A 24,025-nucleotide genomic window follows, 5' to 3' on the forward strand; every position below is an offset into this window, starting at 1 on the left:
CTGTTCTTGCTATAGCAGGGCCATTTCTTTCAACATAATCTTACATGGAAATCTGTAAAAGAGGGGAAAAAATAGACTCACTCTGGTTGGCAGGGGAGTTATTGTTATTTTTTCCAAATATCCTCTTTTCAGCTACCCCTTGCTGATTCTACAGAACACTTGTGGCTTTGCTCAGTATTGTCTGAAATCTACAGTATTCAGCTTATATGTCACGGTCAAGCACAGAGAGGCCTTTCACTATCACCACCTGGGTTGTTTACCTGAAGTCTTAAATTTATGCTTGGAATAAACTTTATAGGAGAATAATGCATGAAGGTGTGGGCAAATGCGTGTGTTACACAATTGCATTGTCCTCCTTATCGCCAAATTTCACCTCTGATAAATACCATCCTCTCTGTGGGAAATAGCTAGACATTGAAGGAAAGCAGGCTAAGGGGGTAGCACAATAGAATTAGATGTTTTCAGCAATAAGTGACTTAGAAGGAAAGTACATACAGGTTTTTCCCATAGTCTTTTGCCTTTTAAAAGAAGAAAGCGGAAATATGAGAAAGCTGACATTCATCTTGCACGCGGAGGAAAAGGGAGAGATTGATACATTGGTTTGGGGCCAGGTCTTCTGTTGTGTTCTGAAAGGTTTGTGTCATCACAGCTGGAGACAAGAGCGGGACTCAGACAAAAACAACCTTTCTATGGGGGAAGAGGTTGGCTTTGCTGGTACGTGTTCCTGTACGTGTGTGAAAGGTTTCTGTGCATGACAGAAGAAAAGAGCCGCCTTCTGATTTGAGGAGGTGCCACATTTTGCTTAAATTCAGAACTATGGCAAGTCAATTATTAATGGCAAAGAAAACTCCTAATACAAAGGACAGTTTTGGAAAAGGAGTAGAGAAGAGGAAATGGAAGCAAAAGGGGAATATGAGATAATATTTTGGGTCTTCACCAAATAACAGCCGTCTAAGAGCATCTCATCCCTCACAACCCAAGGCTTTTACTCATGTTTCCCTTTTCTTATTTTTCCTTCCTTCTGTCTTCCTCTTCTATTCCTCTTCATCCTCCTTCTCTTCTATCCTTTTATTGCATCTCTATCAGGATGTGGGATGGAATATTTCCCTTTGTCTCTTGTCAAGGAATTCCTGCTAAAGCCCTAAAGATGCTGCAGAGACAGCCTGGCAATACCACCGCCTTCTCAAGAGAGCTGGCAAAGAGGCTGGCCCTCATCCCAGATTGTTTAGAGGGAGTTGAACAAGCTGAGCTGCCCTAATCCAGTTATCTCTTTCCATTCTCAATACATAGAAACTATATATATGCAGAAGGTTTTATAATACAGTGACCTAGCAGGGGATGTTGGTAAGGCCAACTATCTAATTATTGACAAAGATAATTACTCATGGTTCCAAAAGGAGAGAATGCCATCTCCTCTTTACGAATCCAACTTTCTAATCCACTCTGTGTCTATGTGACCGGGCAGAGAATTGCCCAGAGACCCCAGGATGGGGTCCGAAGCACACACAGTATTACTGCCATTCAGTTGTTTGGAGTGGTTATGAGGCATGAGTTTTCCCCTGGGCCAGCTAGCAGACAGCTGAGCTTAAGCCAGTTCATTTTCTCCAGGAGGATGCTTGCAGGGTGAGGGACACGGGAGCAGAAGCCGTGGAGGACACTGCCGGGGTGGGGGCGGGGCAGAGCCGTGGGTGCCAGAACACTTCCCCTGGTGAGAAAAGAACAGTGCAGTGGGGTGTCCCCAACTTGTGAATGTCCTGGAAAATCACAAGGGGGCCCCATAAGTGAGACACTTGTCACTCAGAGGGAGTTTCAGATCAGTCCCTCTTGGCCGTGGGAAGGCAACCGTAGCACCCCGTAAGTCAGCTCTGTCAGAACTTTCCATCCCTCCTCATCCTCTGTCCTATTCCAGCATAGCCAGAGGAGTGAACAAGCCCTGCAGAAATGGACGTATCTGCTTTCCCGAGGCCTCAACTAGGAAGCGAAACATTGAATAGGTTGAACCTGAGATGGAGCTGCACCTGGCTGGCCTGGGCTTGTTAACCCCAAAGTGACGAGGAATGTGAGGCACTGCTGAGGAGATGGGATCCTTGGCTGAAGATAGCCTCTGGAAGAGGATGAAACCAATTCATGCTTATATCTGCTGTGGGCTGAATCTTTGTGTCCACCTGAAATTTCACATGTCGAAATCCTAACCTCCCCTCGGTGGTGATAATATTCATAGGTGGGGCCTTTGGGAGGTGATCACATTATAAGGGTGGAGCCTCCTGAGTGAGGTTAGTGCTCTTATGTAAAAGAGACTTCTGCCACATGAGGGTACAACAAGGAGTACATTGACTGGCAGAGGGCCTCCTTCGCCTGACCATGTCATGGAAATCAGTATCTATTGTTTAGAAGTCTGGTATTTTGTTATAACTGCCCAGGACTAAGAAGCATTCTCACAATTTTTAGACAGTTCAGTAAACCTGTTGCTATTTGAGTCCATCACAGTTTTATAGCTCTTTTATACTGTCTGTTCTAAGGCTGTGAAAGTTGGCGCACACACGTGGCTGGCTTTGGTCAAGAATCCTGAGAATTCAGTCTTCTTAGTAGCATGACCAGCGTAATTAGTAATTATCTCATTCTTTGATTCTAATAATTTGACCCATCATAATTTGCTGTGACTCTAAAGTCAGCTGTTCATGGTCCTATTTGTAATGCTAGCGTCTGCTGTTTGTGACAAGTTTTAAAAGGAACTTCTCAATGGTAGGGATGAATTTTCCTTTGATTTTCTATTAAATGAAGATAAGGAACTTAGACAAGTTTGCTTTTTAAGATTTTTGACATCTCTACGGAGTCTTTATTTTTTTAAGAGGAGATGCGTTACACCCAAGCATGCATTAAAAAGCTATAAAACTAAAAGAATCTTTCTATGGGATGGAGCGTTAAGAAACAGTTAAGAAACAGACGGGATGGACGTGGGCTTAGCAGTTGCTGTCGTAGATGATTCGGCACTTGAGAAGCTTGAGATAATTGTCAATCTTATGTGAATCCCTGCGTAGGCAGTGGAGCAGGTTATAAAAAGCAAAAAGGCGAGTGTCTTCATCAGCCATCTGCAGGGAGGGAAGTCCGGACCACACAGAGTAGACCTCATTCTCCTTGATTCCAGGATGGACCTGAGCACCCATGAGAGAAGGGCTGATTAGTAGTGTTAACAGTATTTGCTTCTCTTTGTTGCTTCTCATTGACAACCTGAGATTTGGGGAAGGCACATTAATGTAAAACTCTAGACATGGATTTTTGAGCCAGTGTATCAGAAATCTATTAGTAATCTAAAACCTAGAAGCAGAACTCAAGTATAAGGCTTTGTTATGCGTGTGATCACAGATGAGGTATGGTTGTATGGGAGTAAAAAGATGGAGAAGGAGACAGCTGCTGTTTGAATATGTATGTGGATGTGATTAAGGAACAGAGTTGCATCACTTGAGGAACTGAGTGAAATAGTTCCTCAGTCTTGTCTCTGATGTGCACTTTTTATTGCATTTCTTCCAACAGGCTATCATCACTACATTTATCTTTTTCCCACTCGGAACTCATTCTCTTCTCCATATAGTATGTGTATTAAAGAGCTTAAAAATGATAGGGGGAGTTCCATTCGTGGCTCAGTGGTGAACAAACCCAACTAGATTCCATGAGGATGCAGGTTCGATCCCTGGCCTCACTCAGTGGGTTAAGGATCCAGCATTGCTGTGAGCTGTGGTGTAGGTCACAGACACAGCTCAGATCCTGTGTTGCTGTGTCTGTGGCATAGGCCAGCAGCTACAGCTCCAATTTGACCTCTAGCCTGAAAACTTCCATATGCCATTGGTTGCGCCCCCCCCCAAAAAAAAGATGGAGCTTGTGTTAAGTGGCTGAAGGGGAAGCTCATCTAGTCATGACTGTGACTAAGAAGATCTGCTGAAATTCAGGAGGACTTTTACAGTCCACCCAACACAGGTAACCCCCCTGAGGACTACATGCATTCTTTTGATGTCTCTGGGGTGGAAGGTACTGTGGAAAGTGCCTGTAAAAGGGGGGGGTGCTGGCAGTGGTGAGGGACAGGTGGTAGGGTGGAGAGCATGGCTGTGAGAACAAGAGGACCCTGAGCAGCATGAGGGGGAACACCATGCATCTTCATGCTTTGTTAGCCTCCGTGGGCTGGGAATCTCCAGAGACCAAGAGGCCAAGTAATGAGCGCAGCAACAGGGGATGTCCCTTGGTTTGGAGAGTTTCTAGCTACAGACCTGGGGTAACTGTGGACCCTGATCTGACAAACTAACTTTCTTCCACAGTGTAAGAATATTTTTTAAACCTGAGATTCCTTATTGGAATTTAAGAGTGTGTATGTGTGTGTGTGTGTTGCCTTGCTTTATATACATAATTTTTTAATTTTTGGTTCATTAGCCTTAAGCCAAAATTTACTGTGCAAAGGGCCATGATAGGAAGAAGAATAAATAAGTAAGCAGTATAAAAAAAAAGTACAAAATGAAGTATAATGGGACAAATAAGTGAGCTCAGAAAATAGGTGCCCACAGGAATGAAGAAAATAACTTGACAATCTAGGTGTTTATTTCATATATCCCAGGGTTAAAATGTGCTTTATTTGTGTTAGATATATTCTCCTCCCCTGAAAATAACAAAAGTAGTACAAGATACCATGTACCTTGTACACATTAAGAGAAAGAGAAGATCACACCTGTTATTGTGCCTGTAATCACATATTTTTTCTTGGGATGATACTTTGTTTCTGAGAACTTCAGGAAGCTGCTTAGACGTTACCTTGTTCATGTTGAGATCCTCTCATGTAAATGGAGATTTACATTGCAAATATTAACTCAGTGTAAATATGAGAAATTATTTGGGGAGAGTAAATGCAGTGATGTGAGTTTTGATTTTGGAGTCTCCCCCCCACCAAACAAACTGTAGAATGGGAGAACTTTCTGTCAACTGCAAAATAAAAAACATTCCAGAAAAGAGGCATCCTCATCTTTTGTGACCCACTGAAATCTAGGGCTTGTGGGACAGCATTTATGCTATTGCCTCATCTTTTCATTCTCCTTCCTTCCCTGAGAAGTATCTCCAGTGGAGCAGGGAAGACTGGGGAGAAATACCATCCAGTCTTTCTTTTGACTTTCTCTTTTCTCCCTTCCCACTCTCATCCTTTGGTTTGAGCAGGACGGGGAAGGAACACAAGCAGAATTTCAGTAGCAGATGTCCTGGGATACTTTGAGGAAGACATTTATGGTGCTGATTCTACTCTCACATTCTCTTTCCCTGGAAAATGTTTCAACCACCTGTGCCCAGGAGTAGTCAAGCTTTCACTGGATGTGTGTGGAGTGTAGGGAAATCTGTGACTGACCAAAATCACAGTAGAATTCTACAGTTCACTTACGATAGAATCCATCACTATGAATGGTCTAGGCTCTTGCTTTATTTAGTAGCAGTCTAGGAGATAGAATGCCTGGATCTTGTTCTGACAAAGAGAGATACTTCAAAACTCATTTCATATCACAGAGGTCACCTCTTTCGTTAGTGAGAAAAGCAAGGAAGCCCCGGGAGGCTGCTTACCTGGCCGACTATCTTCTCCATGCCTTCTAGAAGCCGTTTGTTTTGTTCCTCGATCTCTATGGCTCTCGAGAGGATAGCATCTGGGGCTTCCTGCATACCCCTCACTTCCGTGACCAGGTGATACAGCGGGTCATTCCAGGAGCGCAGCACTCTCAGTATCAAGTTCAGGAGGATTTCATGCTAATCGACCATGAGAAACAATCTCATTAAGATAAGTATCGTGATATGGGTTTAGTTACATGGGATTTTGCTCAGAGAGGCTGAGCTAAAATATCCCTCTGTTATCCCTGTGTCTATGCAGCAGTTTTCAAACATGGTAAAAGTTGTAAAAGCATAAAATGTCATCTCTGAGCTTATACATTGCTAGCATTTAAAAAAAACTGACTTATTTAAATAACTAATTCTTCTCATAATTTCTATAAACATAGAGAATTCTTTTTTTCTCTCTGAAGTTCAACTATCCTATCATTCAGTGACCTGTTTTATATTTGACCACTTTGCTTGGCCACGGAGAGAGACATAAGTATTTTGTAGAACTCGGTATGTGCCTGGTGTACCTGACTCGGGAAGGAGAGATTCCACCCAATGTCGAGGACAAAGGGCTCACATCATTTTCACCTATAGACTTATTCGTATTAATGAATTGGATCATTCATCAAGGTATTTGTTTTTTGACTGGTGATTTTGTTTTATGGTATTTGAACAAAGAGATAGTGAAGCAGACTTGGCATTTGTACACATGATTTCCTCAGTCTGTATAGACACCAGCCTCTCTTCTGCTCTCCGAGCAACCTATTCTGTTGACATTTATCAGAGAAGAAAATGGCCCAGTGCTGGCTTTAGTAACATCAGCAATGGAATTCACAATGGAGGCTTTTGCTCACTGGCAAAACGTAAACAGAGGTTTACTACTAGCAGGATGGGGCATGGACTTCTAAAGAGTTAGGCATCTCTGATTTAAAACTCTTGTTTTCTTGGTGTCTGTGAACTAGTCCAGTGGTACAGGAAATGAAGAATGGGGAAGAACAGAATAGACATGGCTATGGAAACACAACGAGGACGTGAAATTAAGGAGCTGTAAAGAAATGCACCTCAAGGAGTTCCTGTCATGGCGCAGTGGTTAACGAATCCCACTAGGGACCATGAGGTTGCGAGTTCGATCTCTGGCCTTGCTCAGTGGGTTAAGGATCCAGCGTTGCCGTGAGCTGTGATGTAGGTCACAGACGCGGCTCGGATCCCGCATTGCTGTGGCTCTGGTGTAGGCTGGAGGCTACAGCTCCGATTAGACCCCTAACCTGGGAACCTCCATATGCCGTGGGAGTGGCCCTAGAAAAGGCAAAAAAGAAAAGCACCTCAAAAGCTTTTGCACAGGGAATTCCCATTGTGGCTCAGCAGGTTACAGACCTGACTAGTATCCATGAGGACGTGCGTTTGATCCCTGGTCTCGCTCAGTGGTTTAAGGGTCTGGTGTTACCATGAGCTGTGGTGTAGGTCACAGACTTGGCTTGGATTCCACATTGCTGTGGCTGTAGAATAGGCCCTGAAGCTGCAGCTCCGATTTGACCCCTAGCCTGGGAACTTCCATATGCCTCAGGTTTGGCCCTAGAAAGCAAACAAACAAACAAGCAAAAAAACCAACCAAACAAAAAAAACCTTTTGCATAGCAAAGGAAACTAAAAAAAAAAAAAAAAAAAAAAAAATGAAAAGACAACCCACAGAATGGGAGAAAAACTTTGCTATCGATGCACCAGACAAGGGCCTAATCTCCAAAATATATAAACAACTCATACTACTTAACACTTTGCTATTGATGCACCAGACAAGGGCCTAATCTCCAAAATATATAAACAACTCATACTACTTAACAACAACAACAAAAAAACCCATTGAAAAATGGGCAGAAGATGTAAATAGACAGGTCTTCAAAGAAGACATAAGGATGGCCAATAGGGACATGAAAAAAATGCTCAACATCACTAATTATTAGAGAAATTCAAATCAAACTACAATGAGGTACCACCTCACACCAGTCAGAATGACTGTCATTAACAAGTTGACAACAAATGCTGAAGAGGGTGTGGAGCAAAGGGTACCCTCCTTCACTGTTGGTGGGAATGTAAGTTGTACAACCACTATGAAAATCAGTATGGAGTTACCTCAGAAAACTAAATATAGAATTACCGTATGATCCAGCAATCCCACTCCTGGACATATATTTGGACAAAACTATAACTTAAAAAAATACAACAAAAAATAAATAATTAATTAATTTTAAAAAGGGAGTTCCTGTTGTGGTGCAGAGTAAGTGAATCTGACTAGGAATCATGAGGTTTCAGGTTTGATCCCTGGCCTTGCTCAGTGGGTTAAGGATCCGGCATTGCTGTGAGCATTGTAGACGTGGCTCAAATATGGCATTGCTGTGGCTCTGGTGTAGGCTGGCAGCAACAGCTCTGATTAACTCTTGACCCCTACCCTGGGAACTTCCATATTCTGCGAGTGCAGCCCTAAAAGGACAAAAGACCAAAAAAAAAAAATGTACCCACATGTTCACAGTGGCATTATTCACAGTAACCAAGATATGGAAACATCTAAATGTCCATTGACAGATGAATCAATTAAGAGATATGAGATATATACACACATATATACACACAATGGAATACTACCCAGCCATAAAAAAGACAAACGAATGCCATTTGTAGCAACATGGATGGAACTAGACATTCTCATACGAAGTGAAGTAAGCTAGAAAGAAAAAGACAAATATCATGATTATCTGTGGAATCTAAAATATGGCACAGATGATCCTATCTATAAAACAGAAACAGATCATGGCCAAGGAGAACAGACTTGTGGTTGCCTGGGTGAGGGGAGAGGGAGTAGGATGGATGGGGGGTTTGGGGTTTGGGGTTTGGGGATGCAAACTGTTACATTTGAAGTGGATGGGCAATGGGGCCCTCCTGTGCAGCACAGGAAACTGTGTATGCTTGGGCCACTCTGCTGTACAACAGAAATTGAAGAAACATTGTAAATTAGCTATAATTTTAAAATTGAAGACTGTGTAGTGGGTGGCTGTGCAGTTTGCTGGGGACATTGTAGCTTAACAATTAAGAGTGAGTGTTCTGAATTGGTTGAAGCCACTACTGGTTATACTGGTGCAAATTCCATAGCTTGACTGAGCCTTGGTATCTTATCTCAGTAAGTATAAGAACAGAGCCTGTACTGCAGGATTTTTTTGTGAGGATTAAATATAGTAATGCACTTAAAGTGGTTTGTAAAATGTGTGGTAATATAGTAGCTCTCAATAAAATTTACACTTATTTACATTTAAATTTACTTTTTTAAAACCCCTCTTCCTCCTTCTTTCTTTATTGTGTCATCATCATCATTAATTAGCTTAGTAGACAGAATGCTGGTAGCATTAACAAAGTTGTAGAGAAAGAACAGATTGTATTTAAGGGGGAGTATATGCGAAAATATTTGTTTTAAATCATGTTAAGACTGGAATTAGGGCAGAAAATCAGAAGGGAGTGATCATAATGATAAAAAATTGGAGCTGGGATAAACGATCAGGGCTTGATTTACAGACTTTGTTATCAACAGAACCGAGGCGACAATTGCAGTCATGGGGAAAAAAAACATAATATTTTATAAGACCTCATTTGGTGAGAGACTTGTAATTAAGAATAAGAGGTGACAGAGGAGTCCGTGAAGAATGAAGTAGGTGTCGGGGAAGTAGAAATAGAATGAAGGAGCATCTTGAAAGTCAGAAGTGAGGGTTCGAATGGTGACGCAGCATGTTGTGTTAACTGCATCTGTGTAGGAATCACTAGTAACATGGGATAAATAACTCTGGAATGGTCCTTCTGACATATTCATGAATTTCGCAAATCTTACATTTTACACATGGCCGTCCAACCCAGTTCATGCCTTCCTACAGTATCATATATGCAATCCTGGGTCTAATGCATTGGTTAAAATAATGTCTGCATGGACAGTTTATAGATGTGTTACTTATTTTGCTGCTACAAATCTTTAGTGAACACTTGATTTTACTCATAGTTCACCAACTATGTAATGTAATTTCTCTTCGATTGCATGTACTCTTCCACCTATCTTTGCGTGTACTGTTCCCATGACCTCAAATAATCTTCAACCTGGTAACACCAGTGTGCCCTCTCAGTTGTTTGGGCGGGGGGGAACTCAGAGGAAAAAAAGACTCACATGGATCTGTTGGGCTTGCTCTTTGTCTTCAGGCGTAGAGAGGGAGGAGGTGTGGCAGCTGTTGATGGCCTTGGTAATGAACCCTCTGCCCTGGGCATACCTTTTATCCTGGAAGTGATCAAGCAAATTCAGTTAGTTAGAGTTGTCTCGTCATTGGATAAGTGAACCCGTTACCAGAATATTAACACATTTGATAGATGTATACATTTTTTTTTTAGCTGAGAGCCACATAAAAATTGAAGGTCATTCTTTTTCATACCTTTTCTTTCTATTATCTCTATAAACAGTTTTTTCAGAAGTTCCTGTCATGGTGCAGCAGAAATGAATCTGACTAGGAACCATGAGGTTGCGGGTTTGATTTCTGGCCTTGCTCAGTGGGTTAAGGATCTGGCTGTGGTGTAGGTCACAGATGTGGCTTGGATCCCGCGTTGCTGTGGCTGTGGAGTAGGCCCACAGCTGTAGCCCCCATTAAACTCCTAGCCTGGGAACTTCCATATGCCATGGGTGTGGCCTTAAATAGACAAAAGACCAAAAGAAAAAAGAAAAAAAATTTTTTTCACTGAACTTTTCTAAATTTCAACCTTTTTCCTTCTTGTCTCTTCCCTTGTTTAATTTCACGCTTCCCACAAGTTATTATTTTGATAGCAAACATTGAAAGTACCCCAAATAGTAAATATTAAATGTTTTAAGTATCTCTTTAAAATATTTGAACTAAATATGGTGCATATATACTTGTATTTAACCAGTTAATTTCTTGTCTACTGTGGATCAGAACCAATAGGAGTTATAAAATTATTACTTTTCTTTTGAGTAACCTCTGAATTCACCCACCTAAAGTTCATCAGAGATGCAGAATACAGTTTTGTTGATTGTGAAAAACTGGTAACTCAGAAAAACAGCATAAAATTCTGGGAAATTCTACGCCCTGAACTCAGAATAAGAAGAAAAAAACAAAAAACAAAAAACTAGCTAACACATTAATAGAGAAAAAAACCAATCTTTAGCAAAAGATGTGAAATTTAAGGAGATTACTGGAAGATTTGGGAAAAAGATGGCCAGTCAGAAGTGGAGGATAAAAGAAAAATTAGTGCATAAAAAGAGCTTCTTGAATTTAATACAACCATTAAGCAGCATTTTTTTTTTTAATCCACTGTCTGGTCCTTGATCTAAAAGAGTTAACAAACAACTTTCTAAGTACCTTCATTAGAAAGAAAATATTTGTTTCTAATTCTAAACCAACTCTTCTATTGTAGTTCTAAACCTACCCACTGCAAATCTTAGAATCATCATTTGCAGCATTTAAAATACTATTGCTGGAGTTCCCATCATGGCTCAGCAGTTAGTGAACCGACGAGCATCTGAGCATCCATGAGGATGTGAATTCGATCCCTGGCCTCGCTCAGTGGGTTAAGGATCTGGTGTTGCTGTGAGCTGTGGTGGAGGTTGCAGATGCCGCTGGGCTCCCGCGTTGCTGTTGCTTGGGCACAGGCTGGCAGCTACAGTTCTGGTTGGATCCCTAGCTTGGGAACCTCCATAGGCTGCAGGTGCAGCCCTAAAAAGACAAAAAATAAAAAATAAAAAAAAAATAAAAAAACCCTGCTATTGTTACGTTTGTTTTCCTGACATGGATTCAACTTCAGTTAATGTGGTCAGTCCACCCGTTCACTGCAATGCCTTATCTGCATTCTACCATGTGCTATGTGAACAAAGCCTAAGAAGGCACACAAGGACAAAAAATCAACATGCTTCCTTTTCCTCAGCCCCACCTAAAAGTACGTTATGGACTGAATGTTTGTGTCTCCCCACAATTCGTATGTTGAGGCCCCAGTCCCCGATGTACTGTGTTTAGAGATAAGGCCTATATGAAGGTAGTTAAGGTTAGAGGAGCTTGTAGGGTGGAGCCCTGACCCAATAGGGTTACTGTCTTTGTAAGGAGAAACACTCCGAGAGTTTTTTCTCTATCTCTGTTTCTCTGTCTGTCTCTCCCCCACCCTAAATGGGAGGCCACATGGAGAGCACAAGTTGGGAAGAAGACAGCCCTCACCAGAGCCTAACGGTGCTGGCACCCTGATTAGGGACTTCCAGCCCCAGAACTCGGAGGAAGTAAACTTCTGTCATTTAATCCACCCAGTCTGTAACTTTCTATTATGGCAGCCCAAGCTGACTAGGATAGGTGCTTAACATTTATTTTGGAGGCTTAAAAAATAAAATGAAGAGTTCCTGTTCTGGCTCTGGGGTAACGAACCTGACTAGTAGAGGATGCAGGTTTGATACTTGGCCTTGCTCGATGGGTTAAGGACGTGGCATTGCTGTGAGCTGCGGTATAGTTCTAATTCACAGCTTGGATCCCATGTTTTTGTGGCTGTGGCGTAGGCCAGCAGCTGCAGCTCTGATTTGACTCCTAGCCTGGAAAATTCCACATGCCACGGGTGTAGCCTTAACCCCCCCCCAAAAAAAAAGAATTAAATGAAATTGAAAAAGTGATTATGCTCTTCAAGAATCTTTAACATTTCATGAAAGTGACCCTTCCACTTCTACATCTTATGAGCTGATTTCTTTTTGTTTGTTTGTTTTAAACCTAGAAAGTATATTATTTGACGTTTGGCTGATGCACCTTTCTTGTTTCAAGAGTTGTAGAGCCCAGTGGCTTTGGCAAAGGTTCCTTCTGAACCTTGGCAAAGGTTCTTTCTAGAAAGATACAAGAAGTATGGTACTCACAAATTCGTTGAACATTTCCGAAGAGAGGTTATGGATGTAGTGGGACAGGATGACTGCACGGTCGAACAGGTCTCGAAGGGACACCTGGCAGTTGACAGCCCCGCTGGGGCAGATGGGCAGGGAGGCCACGCTCTTGCACAAGAACAGATTTGACACCAGCAGCAGTAGGAGCAGGAGTGACCCTGCTTAAATGCAAACATGAGCCGCTCTGAGATGATCTATTCAACTGAGGTTATCAGAAGCCATCCTGTCCACGGAAGCCCTATCTCTGCCAAGTGCCCCTCAGCGTGATTCGGTGCTGTAATAGCTGGGGTGGGGACCGATCAACACCTTCCACGGTACAAATTCAGATATGTAATTCTATTTGCACAGATATATAGTTTGGAAAGTAGGTTACTCCCTGCATTTTTGTATCGCTCCCAGAAGTGCTTCTATGCTTTGCGAACATTTGGAGCTTAAATTAATTTTGAGCCAGAGTGTTTAGGTCATTCTCTTAAGATAGTTGAATGTCTTAGGACTTTCTGCAGATTCTCAGCAGCCAAGCTTTCTAGGAGTCTGTAATTTTTTAACTCTATGTTGACTAATGCTTACATTTTAGACACTGAAATGGCAAGAGCAGCAGCACTGATGGGGTTGTCTGGTTAACCCCATTGTGCCTGATAAGAATAAACACGATTGACTGATCATTAATATTGAGTACTGAGAGAATTCTAAGTTAAAAAGGATACTGTAGCCTAGATCTGCTAACTCACCTTTAGTAACCCCATGCATTTCCTTGATACTTAGCCAAAAGCTTTAAGATTTTTTTTAAAGCTTCTGTTTCACAATAACCCTGTGAAATAGCCTTGACCTTCATTATTACCATTGAATTATGCTAATGAAACAAGAAGGCTTAGAGAAGGTAAGTGATTTCTTTTCCCCAAGTCCCATTTTTAGCAGATGGAGGCGGCTGGACGCCAATACTGTCATGTTTTCACTTTCCCATGTCACATCACACATGCGTGTGGGCTGTCAGTCTGCATATGTGGAATAGGGACCACACCAGGAGCTGGGATTACACAGTGCTTGCAGAGATCACTGACATTACTGGCAAATAAAAATACTTTGCCTTTGATTGTGTGATAACAGTGAGCCTAGAAAGTTGATTTTATCCACTTGTTCTTCTCTATACATAAAACACTTTTCAATCTTTGACAATCATCAGAGATTATTTAGTCACTAATTTACTGTCTCAGCAGATGGACAGATGTGAACCACTGTATATCAATAATTTACACTTTCAAAAGAAAAGAAACCATGTCATAAAATCACTTTTTAACTTCAGACTACTCCAAAAGAATGTTTAATGTAAAAATGTGTTCATCAGAAAACTAATTTCCAATGGAATCATCAATAAATGTAATTGGAAGTGTCCAGGATAAAGCAAAGCAAGTGCTAAGGATTTATGGTGAAAAAATGCGTAACTGCAAATACCTGAAAATATCTAAAAAGACTGTTTAGTATAGAATGTAACCAAACAACCTTTTAGCTGCAAAGTAAGAAATACTGGTGTTATAAGATGATTTATGTAAGATACTTTTAAATTTTCAAAAACATTATGTTTCCAAAGAATGTATTTTCAGTACATTATAGTCACATAATGTAGCTGCTTATAGATGTTTTATCTACAAGTACAAATAAAAAGTGCTTTGCAGATAGAGAAATTGGAATATTAGTTCTAGGAAAGTCATAACTGGATAGATATTCTTTAACCCTGACTACATTTATCTGTATTTTTATCATCTGAAGGCTTTTCACAGTCTAAGATGAGATAAAATATATAAATGTTTTTATTGTTTCATAAAATAAATTTTATGGTTGTTACTAATTTCTTTTTCTTGCAAATGTCAACCAAGAAAGTAAAGGCAATTAGTTATTACTAGCCTGTGTTTCCTTTTAAAATGTTATTTGGCTTAAATCCAATCAACAAAGTATTGCAGAAGACATTTCTGCTATCATTGTCTATATCATGGCTTCAGAGTTAAAAGTTTCATCAGGCTGACTCATCTTGGCCAAACTATGGAAGAGGCCTGGGAACTAGACAATGTCAGTTTCTACCTTCTGTGGTTGCAATAGATAGGACTCAGAGACACTTTTGGTCTTATTCCAGTCCGTGGTGTCTCCACTATGGCATTATTGGCAATTTGAGCTGGATAATTCCTTGTCCTGGGGGCCGTCCTGTGCATTGTAGTATGTTTAGCAGCATCTCTGACCTCCACTCACGAGATACCAGTAGTGCCTCTCCCCCAAATGAAGACAACCCCAAACATCTCTAGACATTCGCCAAATGTCTCTGGAAGGTATTCCCCCATTTGAGAGCTGTGTACTATTCTGTTGTGCCCTCATACAAGTGATTTCTTGAGCAGTGATTAGATACCTCTTCTAAACTCTGTAGTCCTGAAACCTCTGGCTAGAACATTAGCTAAAATGTCAAATGGATACCCCCACAGGAGTATTGATAAAGCCAACAACTCCATGAGCTGCTGCACATACCTTTCTGTGACGACCCTCTGTTGTCCATGGCGGTGATGATTTCGAGAAACACACTTCGCCAGGGGTGATCTGGTAGTCCCACAGCTTTCTCTTCCCCAGATATTGGCTTTATAAGCCTTTGACATCTTCATGAATATATTTAATCAGGCATTCCCTTCCCTTTTGCCAGTCATCTATTTCCGTCATTGAGATTACCCCCATAATTTCAAACATCAAATGGTATTCTATTTCTTATTCATATTCAGGAAGACATACTGGCCAGAAATGAACATCTAGGAAGGATTTTGATTAATTAGACCAAAAGGAAATGAGAGAGATAATGAAAGTGAGATCTGGAGACTAGTTTGGGTTAGAGGACCTGTAAAATTACAGAAGTCATTTACTTTAAAATTTGCCTTTATTTCTCTGCAGTTTCTTGAATATAGCATTATCTTTCACTTAGGTGTCTCATGTATTATCAAAGGGTATTCTTTTTTTTATTCAAAATTGCTGGGTGAAGTCAAGATTTCAAAACTTACACACTAAATACCAAGAAATATAGAATAAGGATGAGTAAGTAAGATTTTCAGTTCCTGTTATACTCTCAATACATTTCCTTTTTTTTTTTGTTTTACACATTCTGTTTTGTCCTTTTAAAAATTATATATCTGTATTGTAAAACGTGGGAGTTCCCATTGTGGCTCAGCGGTAATGAACCCAGCTAGTATCCATGAGGACATGGGTTTGATTCCTGGCCGCGCTTAGTGGGTTAAGGACCCAGGGTTGTTGTGAGCTGAGTTGTAGGCCACAGACAAGGCTTGAATCTGGTGTTGCTGTGGTTGTGTTGTAGGCCTGCGCCTACAGCTCTGATTTGACCCCTAGCCTGGGAACTTACATATGCTGTGGGTGTGGCTCTAAAAGAGCCACATATATATATGGTAAAACATACATTTTCATTTGATTATCTCTTTTGATTATGACATGTATGTAAAATGATATTTTCACCCCCAGTTTACAGATTGAAAAACAGAGGGTTGGAGAGGTTAAATGTCAAGGATATAGAAAAAGTAATCAATCAAGTTAGCTGCTGAAAGGATTATTGTTTCAAGAGGAGTTGGGAGGGATGTGAAGGAGGCTAGAAAATGAATCCTTTAACAAACATTGCCCCCTCATCAAAGATGAGCAAAAAAGTCACCCCTGACCATTGGGAGTTTATTCTGGATAAGTGACACAGTGGTTTTCAAGGGCAAACACACATACACTCACACACATGTAATCCTGGTGTATAATTCAAGAAAACAAAATTCTAGGCAATCATTTCCACTTCCCTCAAGGATAGGAGCTGACAAACTTTTATTAACTTACGATTGCTTTATTTCTCTGACCTTGAGCTACTCAAGAGCCAGAATGACAAAAATTCATCTTTCCTGGGCTCAAAAGTTCCACTTGCCTTTGAGAGATTTCCTAATGCAATGATTATAATGAATACGAACTAAGTTGTTGACGACTTTCTCTAATTTTCAAGTCCATGCATCTAAAGCAGCCTGTGACCTTTAGTTTCAGTTTTACCATATGTCTCTCATAGTAAATTGACAGGTGAGGTAATTAAAAAAAATAATGTCTTTCTATGGCATTTACTTTTTCTATTGTTGCTCCCGCCACATTTGTGCTTTTGCAATTATCTGACTAAGTGCTCTTTGGGGGACTTAGAAATCTCAACAAAGACGCACGTCACTTAAGAACTGCCGTCCTAATTGCTTTAAGCAATCCTAGATTTTGAATCATCTGAATCAAGTCTCTATCAGCCTAAAGCTGGGTCACTTCGTACACTCATCCTGAGTATCCATTTTCTCCCCCCAGACAGTGAAAGCTGAATTATTAGGAGAGCACTGCCATGTGGTAGAGAAATTAACGCTGCCCTACCTCTCTCTCCTCCCCTAGAAATTTAAGAGTAGGAAAATCTGCCTCAGGAAATGACAGCTTAATCTTAAAATTTAGAGATGTCGCAACTTTTGTAGATAGAAAGGAAAAGAGTAATCTAAGAAAATCTGAGTTGTGTTTATTCAGTGGCGGCCAGTTGATTTATTTGACTCTGAAGAGGTACGTGTTTCTCTGTAAAATTTCTCTCATGCGCTTCCTTGTTGCTTCACAGCCCCATGTTTCCTGTTAAAGGGATATTGCAATATCCAAATAACACAAAAGGCATATTTTATGTTAAAAAGTCATAGTTGTCTTATTTTTTTCTCCCATGTCACCCCCTTTCCACCTTATTTATTTATTTATTTATTTATTTGGCTGTGCCTGTAACATACAGAAGTTCCTGGGCCAGAAATTGAACCTGTACCACAGCAGTGACACTTCTTAATCCTTAACCTGCTGAGCCACTGGGGAATGCCACCTTAATTTTTGTATGTGCCATTTTGCAGATCTTTTTCTTAGTTAAAACCTGTCCTTAAATCAGAGCAATCAAGAAGTTCACCAAGAATGTACTTGTCTGTTTTTACTTATAGAAATTCATGTATTGCCATTTTTTTGACCTGAGGATTTAAGACTAAACCTGATGATTGATTTCTGTCAAGTAGCTAAATGAAGAGCTCAAGTGATGTTAAACAGCCATGATCGTTTTAGAATCCGAAACTCATAAACAATTTTGCCATCCTTTCTAAATGACTCCAATTTTTAACACTAAGTAAGTAGCATCAGGTTGGAGTTCATTCCTCTCTAGGAATGGAGCTTGTATGCTCGTTAAATTTTCTTTTATCTGTTTTAGGTTTGGAATAATAATGTATTTTCTTCTGTCCTTAATGATGCCAAAAATATTTAAAATACTTCGCATAACTTGAAAAATGTCTACTGCAGGATGTAGTAGGGGATATTAGAGAGCAGAATAAATTGAGATTTTTAAAAAAATCATCAGAATAAATGGACCACAAGGCTGTTTTTATCTATATTAGTACTGAGTTGTCTTTTTATTACTATTATTATATTTTTTTAATGGCTGCACCATGGCTTCTAGAAGTTCCTGGGCCAGAGGTTGACTCCAAGCCACAGTTGTGACCTACGCCCCAGCTATGGCTACTCTGGATCCTTAACTGACTGCACTCAGCTGGGAACTGAAGCCACACCTCTGCAGTGACCTGAGCCATTGCAGTTGGATTCTTAACCCACTGTGCCACAGTGGGAGCTCTTATTATTTTTTGATTGAAGTGTAGTTGACTTACAATATTAGTTTTAGGAGTACAACATAGTAATTCAATTTTTTTAGATTATGCACTCTACAAAGTTACTGTAATAGTATTGGCTATATTCCCTGTGTGGTATGTTATATGCTTTTTACTTAATTATTTTATAAGTGAGAGTTTGTACTTCCAAATTCCCTTCACCTATTTTGCTCATCCCCCTACCCTCTCCCCTCTGGCAACCACTAGTGTGTTCTCTGTATCTGTGAGTCTGTTTCTGTTTTGCTATATTCGTTCTGTATAGTTTGCATTTACATGTGGACCGATGGTCTTTAATAAGGTGAAATTTGCAAATGATTAAAGGCATAGTGTTTATGGGTTTAAAAATTCCAAAATTGGACTAAAAGATTAGATAGGATATGTGTTGGGTTTTTTTTTTTTGTTTTTGGTCTTTTTTGCCTTAGTTTCTAGGGCCGCTGCCTCACCATATGGAGGTTCCCAGGCTAGGGGTCTAATCGGAGCTATAGCCACCAGCCCACGCCAGAGCCACAAGCAACGCGCGGGATCCAAGCTGCGTCTGCAACCTACACCACAGCTCACGGCAACGCCAGATCCTTAGCCCACTGTGCAAGGCCAAGGATTGAACCTGCCACCACATGGTTCCTAGTCAGATTCGTTAACCACTGCACCACGACAGGAACTCCAGGATATGTGTTGTTTTTGATATCAAAGAAAAATCACAATGGGGCTTTCCTGAATTGCACTGTTTTCAGGATAAATGAAAATAATAATTTGATTACATCCTCCTATTTACATTAACTTCACTTGGATTAAGACATACATTTTTTTTCCCCCCTGAGTTCAGTGCTTATCTCTTGCTAGGGCTTTGCAAATCATCAGCTTCCCTACATAACTCCAGAACCCAAGTTCTAAATCTGTCAACGGTGTCTTCAGGGCATTTGCTCCTTCAATAAGAAAGTAATGGAAGCAGTTGGAACTTTCCCCTCTAATTCCTTTTTGCTTTATCTTTTTTCCACTGGTAGTCTATTCATATCCTGTGATCTAGTCTATGAGTTCTCTGTGTCAGCTTACCCTATGAGTTTCTTGTCACATGTTTGTTTTGAACCATCTGTACCTTTGGGCAAGTTTTAATGCCTGATGTAAGACAATGCTGGATCCAAGGATGATGTGTCTAGATACTTCTATGATTCTCTCTGAGATTCCTTTTTTTTTTCCCAAGTAAAAGTGTCAAATATTTGATTGTATGCTAGTGCTAAATGGAGTAGAGGGGTAGTAATAACTTACCTAGTAAAAGGTTCTTCATACCTCTCTCTAGTAGCTGTGTGTATGTGTACTCCTTGTCAAAAGGGAAGTGGGTCTTCCAGTGAGGGGTGGGGAGATTGTCTAAGAGGAAATGGACTCTGAGCCATGTCTTCTTCCAGGGATGATTTTTAAAAAACTTCTATTGAACTGTAGTTAATTTACAAGGTTTTGACCATTTCTGCTGTACAGCAAAGTGACCCAGTTGCACGGGTGCCACCAAACAGAACAGAAAGCTGTAGCAATAACCAGGGTCTTTGAAGCTCCCTGAACTGATAGGCATCAATTCTTTAATTGTTCCCTTATGGTGAGACAGTGGGGGGGGGGTTCCCAGAGGAGGGACAGAAACGTTCAAGAGGAGTCAGGGCAACAAAACAGTGCCAGCCTCAGAAGAGTGTTTTGGTACAGTAATAACTCATAGAGCCATACAGGTGTTGATGCTCTGCCTCCCCTGCCTTTGTCCACTGTCCACCTTTTTTTCAATATTTGGAAAAAATTCAGACTGAGAAATAGGATTGGTTCTTCACAGGAAGTAATATCCTCTAGTTCGAGTCTATACCCCCATCATCCTCCAAAGCATTTTTCTATTAAAATTTGTCTAAAATACCCTGGCTCTGACATGTCCATCTGTCTTCTTACTTCTTCACTAAATGCAATGTGTCTTGCTACTGTGATATATGCTTTAATATTCTGGGATTAACTAAAGGGACAGTTGTTTGCAAGGATCTTTATCATTTGGAATTGAAATATAAATAAGAATTAATTCCTTGATCAAATTGACAAAAGGACATATATGTATAAAGTATTATATATATGTGTGTATATATATATATACACACACACACACATACTTTATATGCTCCCCCTATCTATCTATATATGTAAATAGATAGATTATAGATAGGTAGATATATACCTGTGTGTGTGTGTGTGTGTGTGTGTGTGTGTGTCTGTGTGTGTATAGTAAAGGTATAGGGTCATGATGAGGATTTCTGAGATAAGGACACCATAGAATCTTGACTCTCCATAATTCTAATGAAATAAGCTTAAAAAAAACTAGCAAAACTATACATCTGTCAAAATTGGAAGGAAGTATGAGCATGTTAATTTTTCCATGGTTCAGAGCTGGAAATCGATAGATATAGTCAAGCTGATTTTTTTAAATTAAAGTATAGTTGATTTACAGTGTTTCTTCGATTTCTGTTGTACAGCAAAGTCATCCATTCCTACATATGTGTACATTTTTTTTATACTGTCCTCCATCAAGCTGATTTTTTTTTTTAATTTTTATTTTCCCACTGTACAGCAAGGGGGTCAGGTTATCCTTACATGTATACATTACAATTACAGTTTTTCCCCCACCCTTTCTTCTGTTGCAGATGAGTTTCTAGACATAGTTCTCAATGCTATTCAGCAGGATCTCCTTGTAAATCTATTCTAAATTGTGTCTGATAAGCCCAAGCTCCCATCCCTCCCACTCCCTCCCCCTCCCATCAGGCAACCACAAGTGATTTTTTTTAAAAAAGGAAAATGTCAGTAGATGGTGCAAAGTTATCCTCACAACCACTGGAAAGTGGAGAACAGATTGTAAACTTTAGCTTCTCAGATAAAAAGGAATTATCACGCATACACACATACACCACACACAAATGAACAAAATGTCTTGTATTTTCTATTTAACAAAGGATAGAAAACAAAGGAAACATATGCAACCAAAAACGTTGCAATTAAAGGTCAGAAAAGAATCAAACATCAAACATTATGGGCTATGTTTACTCATTAAAAAAATGGAAAAAAAAGAGACTCAAAAAGAGTCTTTTAAAAGAAAAATATAACTCAGTTTCTCTAAAAGTGACAAATCCCAATTAGATGATACATCTAAAACAAAACAAGTGAGGTATCTAAAACAGTTGTTTTCAAAGGAGGAGGAGTTAGGGGTTGATTTTGACCCTGCAGAGAACATTTGCCAAGATCTGAAGACATTTTTGATTGTCGTCACTGAAGATGGCTGTGCTCCTGGCAATTATTGGATAGAGGCCAGAGATGCTGCTAAATATCCTACAACACACAGCCCAAATCCCCAAACAAAATGTTACATCCTCCAGCATGTCAGTAGCTCTGATGTTAAGTGAAGTGACTGGAGTTCCTGTCATGGTGCAGCGGAAACTAATCCGACTAGAAACCATGAGGTTTTAGGTTCGATCCCTGACCTTGCTCAGTGGGTTGAGGATCCGGCATTGCTGTGAGCTGTGGTGTAGATTGCAGATGCGGCTCAGATCCCCGCGTTGCTGTGGCTCTAGCGTAGGCCAGCAGCAACAGCTCTGATTAGACCCTTAGCCTGGGAACCTCCATATGCCAAGGGTGCGGCCCTAAAAAGACGAAAGATTAAAAAAAAAAGTGACAAATCTCTAGCAAGATAAAGGAAAAGGAAAAAAGAGAAAGGAGACACAAATAACCCATATCAGGGAAAAAAAAAATGAGGTGGCTAAGAAAAGCTAAAGTGTAAGTTCAGAAAAAACACATCAAGCAAATTATTTAAAATTGCTGGTAAGTTTAAGTCCAAAAGTATTAAAGCAAAGGGCCATACTTTGTGATACAAATCAACGTTGTATATACAATCAGCGTTGGAGAGAAGACTATCAACAGTCTTTATACCTTTAATAGTAGGATCTTAAAACAAAAAACAGCATATACTAAGAAAATGAGAGGAGAAATTAACAAGGCACTGGAGTAGAGAGATAATACGTGGGTATTTTCAACACCTATGGCACATCTCTGATACATGACATTAGAGTTGGCCATAATGAAAATGTAACCATTTTCTAAAAGAACATAGGGCAGTAAGACTATGTAAGTAGTTCAGTTTGTTTCATTTTCCCTTAAGAGCCGCCAGTGATTAAGTGCTGAATTTAAATAACTCCCTAAGTCCTTTGCTGTGTCAGCTATTTTTTGGCATTCAACCCTGCATTCTCCCCATTGATGGTCTTATTCAGTGTCATGACCTGTCACATCCATGAGGACGATTCAGACTATTTTTTTTCCCTGACTTCTCTTTTGAGCTGCCATCTACTTGGTAGACATTTCAACCTGTATGTCTTCAACCAAGATAGGCTGAGCTATTAAAAGAAAATCTTTACCTATTCGGCTTTTCTCTTTAAACTTCTCTCTTCTCACTCACCCATACTTAACCTTGCAGAGTTGTGTATGTTTCTTTTTCTTTTGTCTCCCTTGACTTATACTCAAGCAGTTGGTATGTTGCAATTATCCTGCCTCTTTAGTATCCATAAAATTTTCTTGTCTCCTCTCTCCAGGTTATCTTGACCTGGTTATTTATAAAAGTTTCTCTTCCATTTCCTCCTGATTATGTCCATTTCAGTTTCAATCCATTTATCCATCAGGAAGATTAATCATCCTGAAGGGCAACTTCTGAGCAGTTTCCAGTTTGTCTAAATCATAGTATTTGAGATCAGAGGAACGACAGAACAAATCTAGCCAAAAAGCTCATTTTACAGGTGAGGATAATGTGTTGAACCTATTTAATTATTGACAGAACTGGCACCGGAACTGCAGATCTTTTGCTTGTCATACTGTCATATTTCGTCTTTCTGTCTATACTCCTACTTGTGCCTACTGAGCTGTGTATGCAGCTAATGGTGAGTCGTGATGTGGAGGTATGGATGTGACCTTGACACATTGAGAGACGTGTTACTTCAAGGAAAAATACCAAGGTAACCAAAGAGAGAGGAGAGAGAAATAGAATGTTTTAAAATCTTTGGAGACCTTTAAAGGAAACATCGCTACTGCCAAAGAGAATTTGATTATGATTCTTAAATTATGTTATGAAACAATACGTTTCTTCTACTATTTCTTAATGAGTTATATGGATAAGGAATGAGAAGCTATTACTTTTATTTCTTCTTCAAATTGGTCTTTGGTTTATCTGCCATTTTGGTCTCTAAGAATTCCTTTACTAATATGCCTCTTGCGTATGTCATAAAATCTTCATTTAACTTTTTCACTTGTCAATTCTACATCATTAGTGGAATGAAAGTCAAAGAATTCTTGTAGATTAAAAAAAAAAATAAAAGGTTATCTGTCGACCACTTGAGAGAAGCAATATTATCATTACCATTATAGGTGATGTGGCATTTGAATGTTCTCTCTTACAGGCCATTTTGTACTCGTAACTTATAAATTAACTTCATAGATGAGAGATAGGGTGCTTCTTCCAGAAAGGGACATGAATTTCATAGAGAAAGAAAGAAAATGAATATACGCTTTACGTTTCTATTAGTAACTGCAGAACAAGAGCTAGACTTTCAGGTACACTGAAAATAGGGGTAATGTCCATTCGGATAAATAGAAAGTCATGGATGCAGATATTGGAACCAGCTATAAAATGAGAATATTTTCAAGTTTGGCTATATAAAACTTTCTCATTAAGATCACATCAGGTGCATAGAAACTCGTATTTGACCATTTAAGAATAT

At 39.9% G+C, this 24,025-nt stretch overlaps 1 protein-coding gene across 2 annotated transcripts; it reads right to left on the bottom strand.

Moving 5' to 3' along the window:
* PRL (prolactin) lies at positions 2,800 to 15,204 on the bottom strand. 2 transcript variants are annotated; one of them, XM_005665624.3, is made up of 5 exons: positions 15,058 to 15,204; positions 12,526 to 12,710; positions 9,808 to 9,915; positions 5,584 to 5,763; positions 2,800 to 3,152 (listed from the first exon to the last, which is right to left on the bottom strand). In XM_005665624.3, the coding sequence occupies exons 1-5, from the start codon at positions 15,083 to 15,085 to the stop codon at positions 2,961 to 2,963; spliced, it is 693 nt and encodes a 230-aa protein (XP_005665681.1). In that variant the 5' UTR covers positions 15,086 to 15,204; the 3' UTR covers positions 2,800 to 2,960.

This window comes from Sus scrofa, chromosome 7, assembly GCF_000003025.6.
Source record: "Sus scrofa isolate TJ Tabasco breed Duroc chromosome 7, Sscrofa11.1, whole genome shotgun sequence".
NCBI lineage: Eukaryota > Metazoa > Chordata > Mammalia > Artiodactyla > Suidae > Sus > Sus scrofa.

What these genes read in the sequence shown, in the direction of transcription:
- PRL (XM_005665624.3), bottom strand. Translation starts at nt 15,085, where the DNA reads ATGGACAACAGAGGGTCGTCACAGAAAG. An exon ending in CAGAGGGTCGTCACAGAAAG is followed by an intron (nt 12,711 to 15,057) that starts GTATGTGCAGCA and finishes TTTGCATTTAAG; the next exon opens with CAGGGTCACTCCTGCTCCTA. An exon ending in CGGAAATGTTCAACGAATTT is followed by an intron (nt 9,916 to 12,525) that starts GTGAGTACCATA and finishes GATCACTTCCAG; the next exon opens with GATAAAAGGTATGCCCAGGG.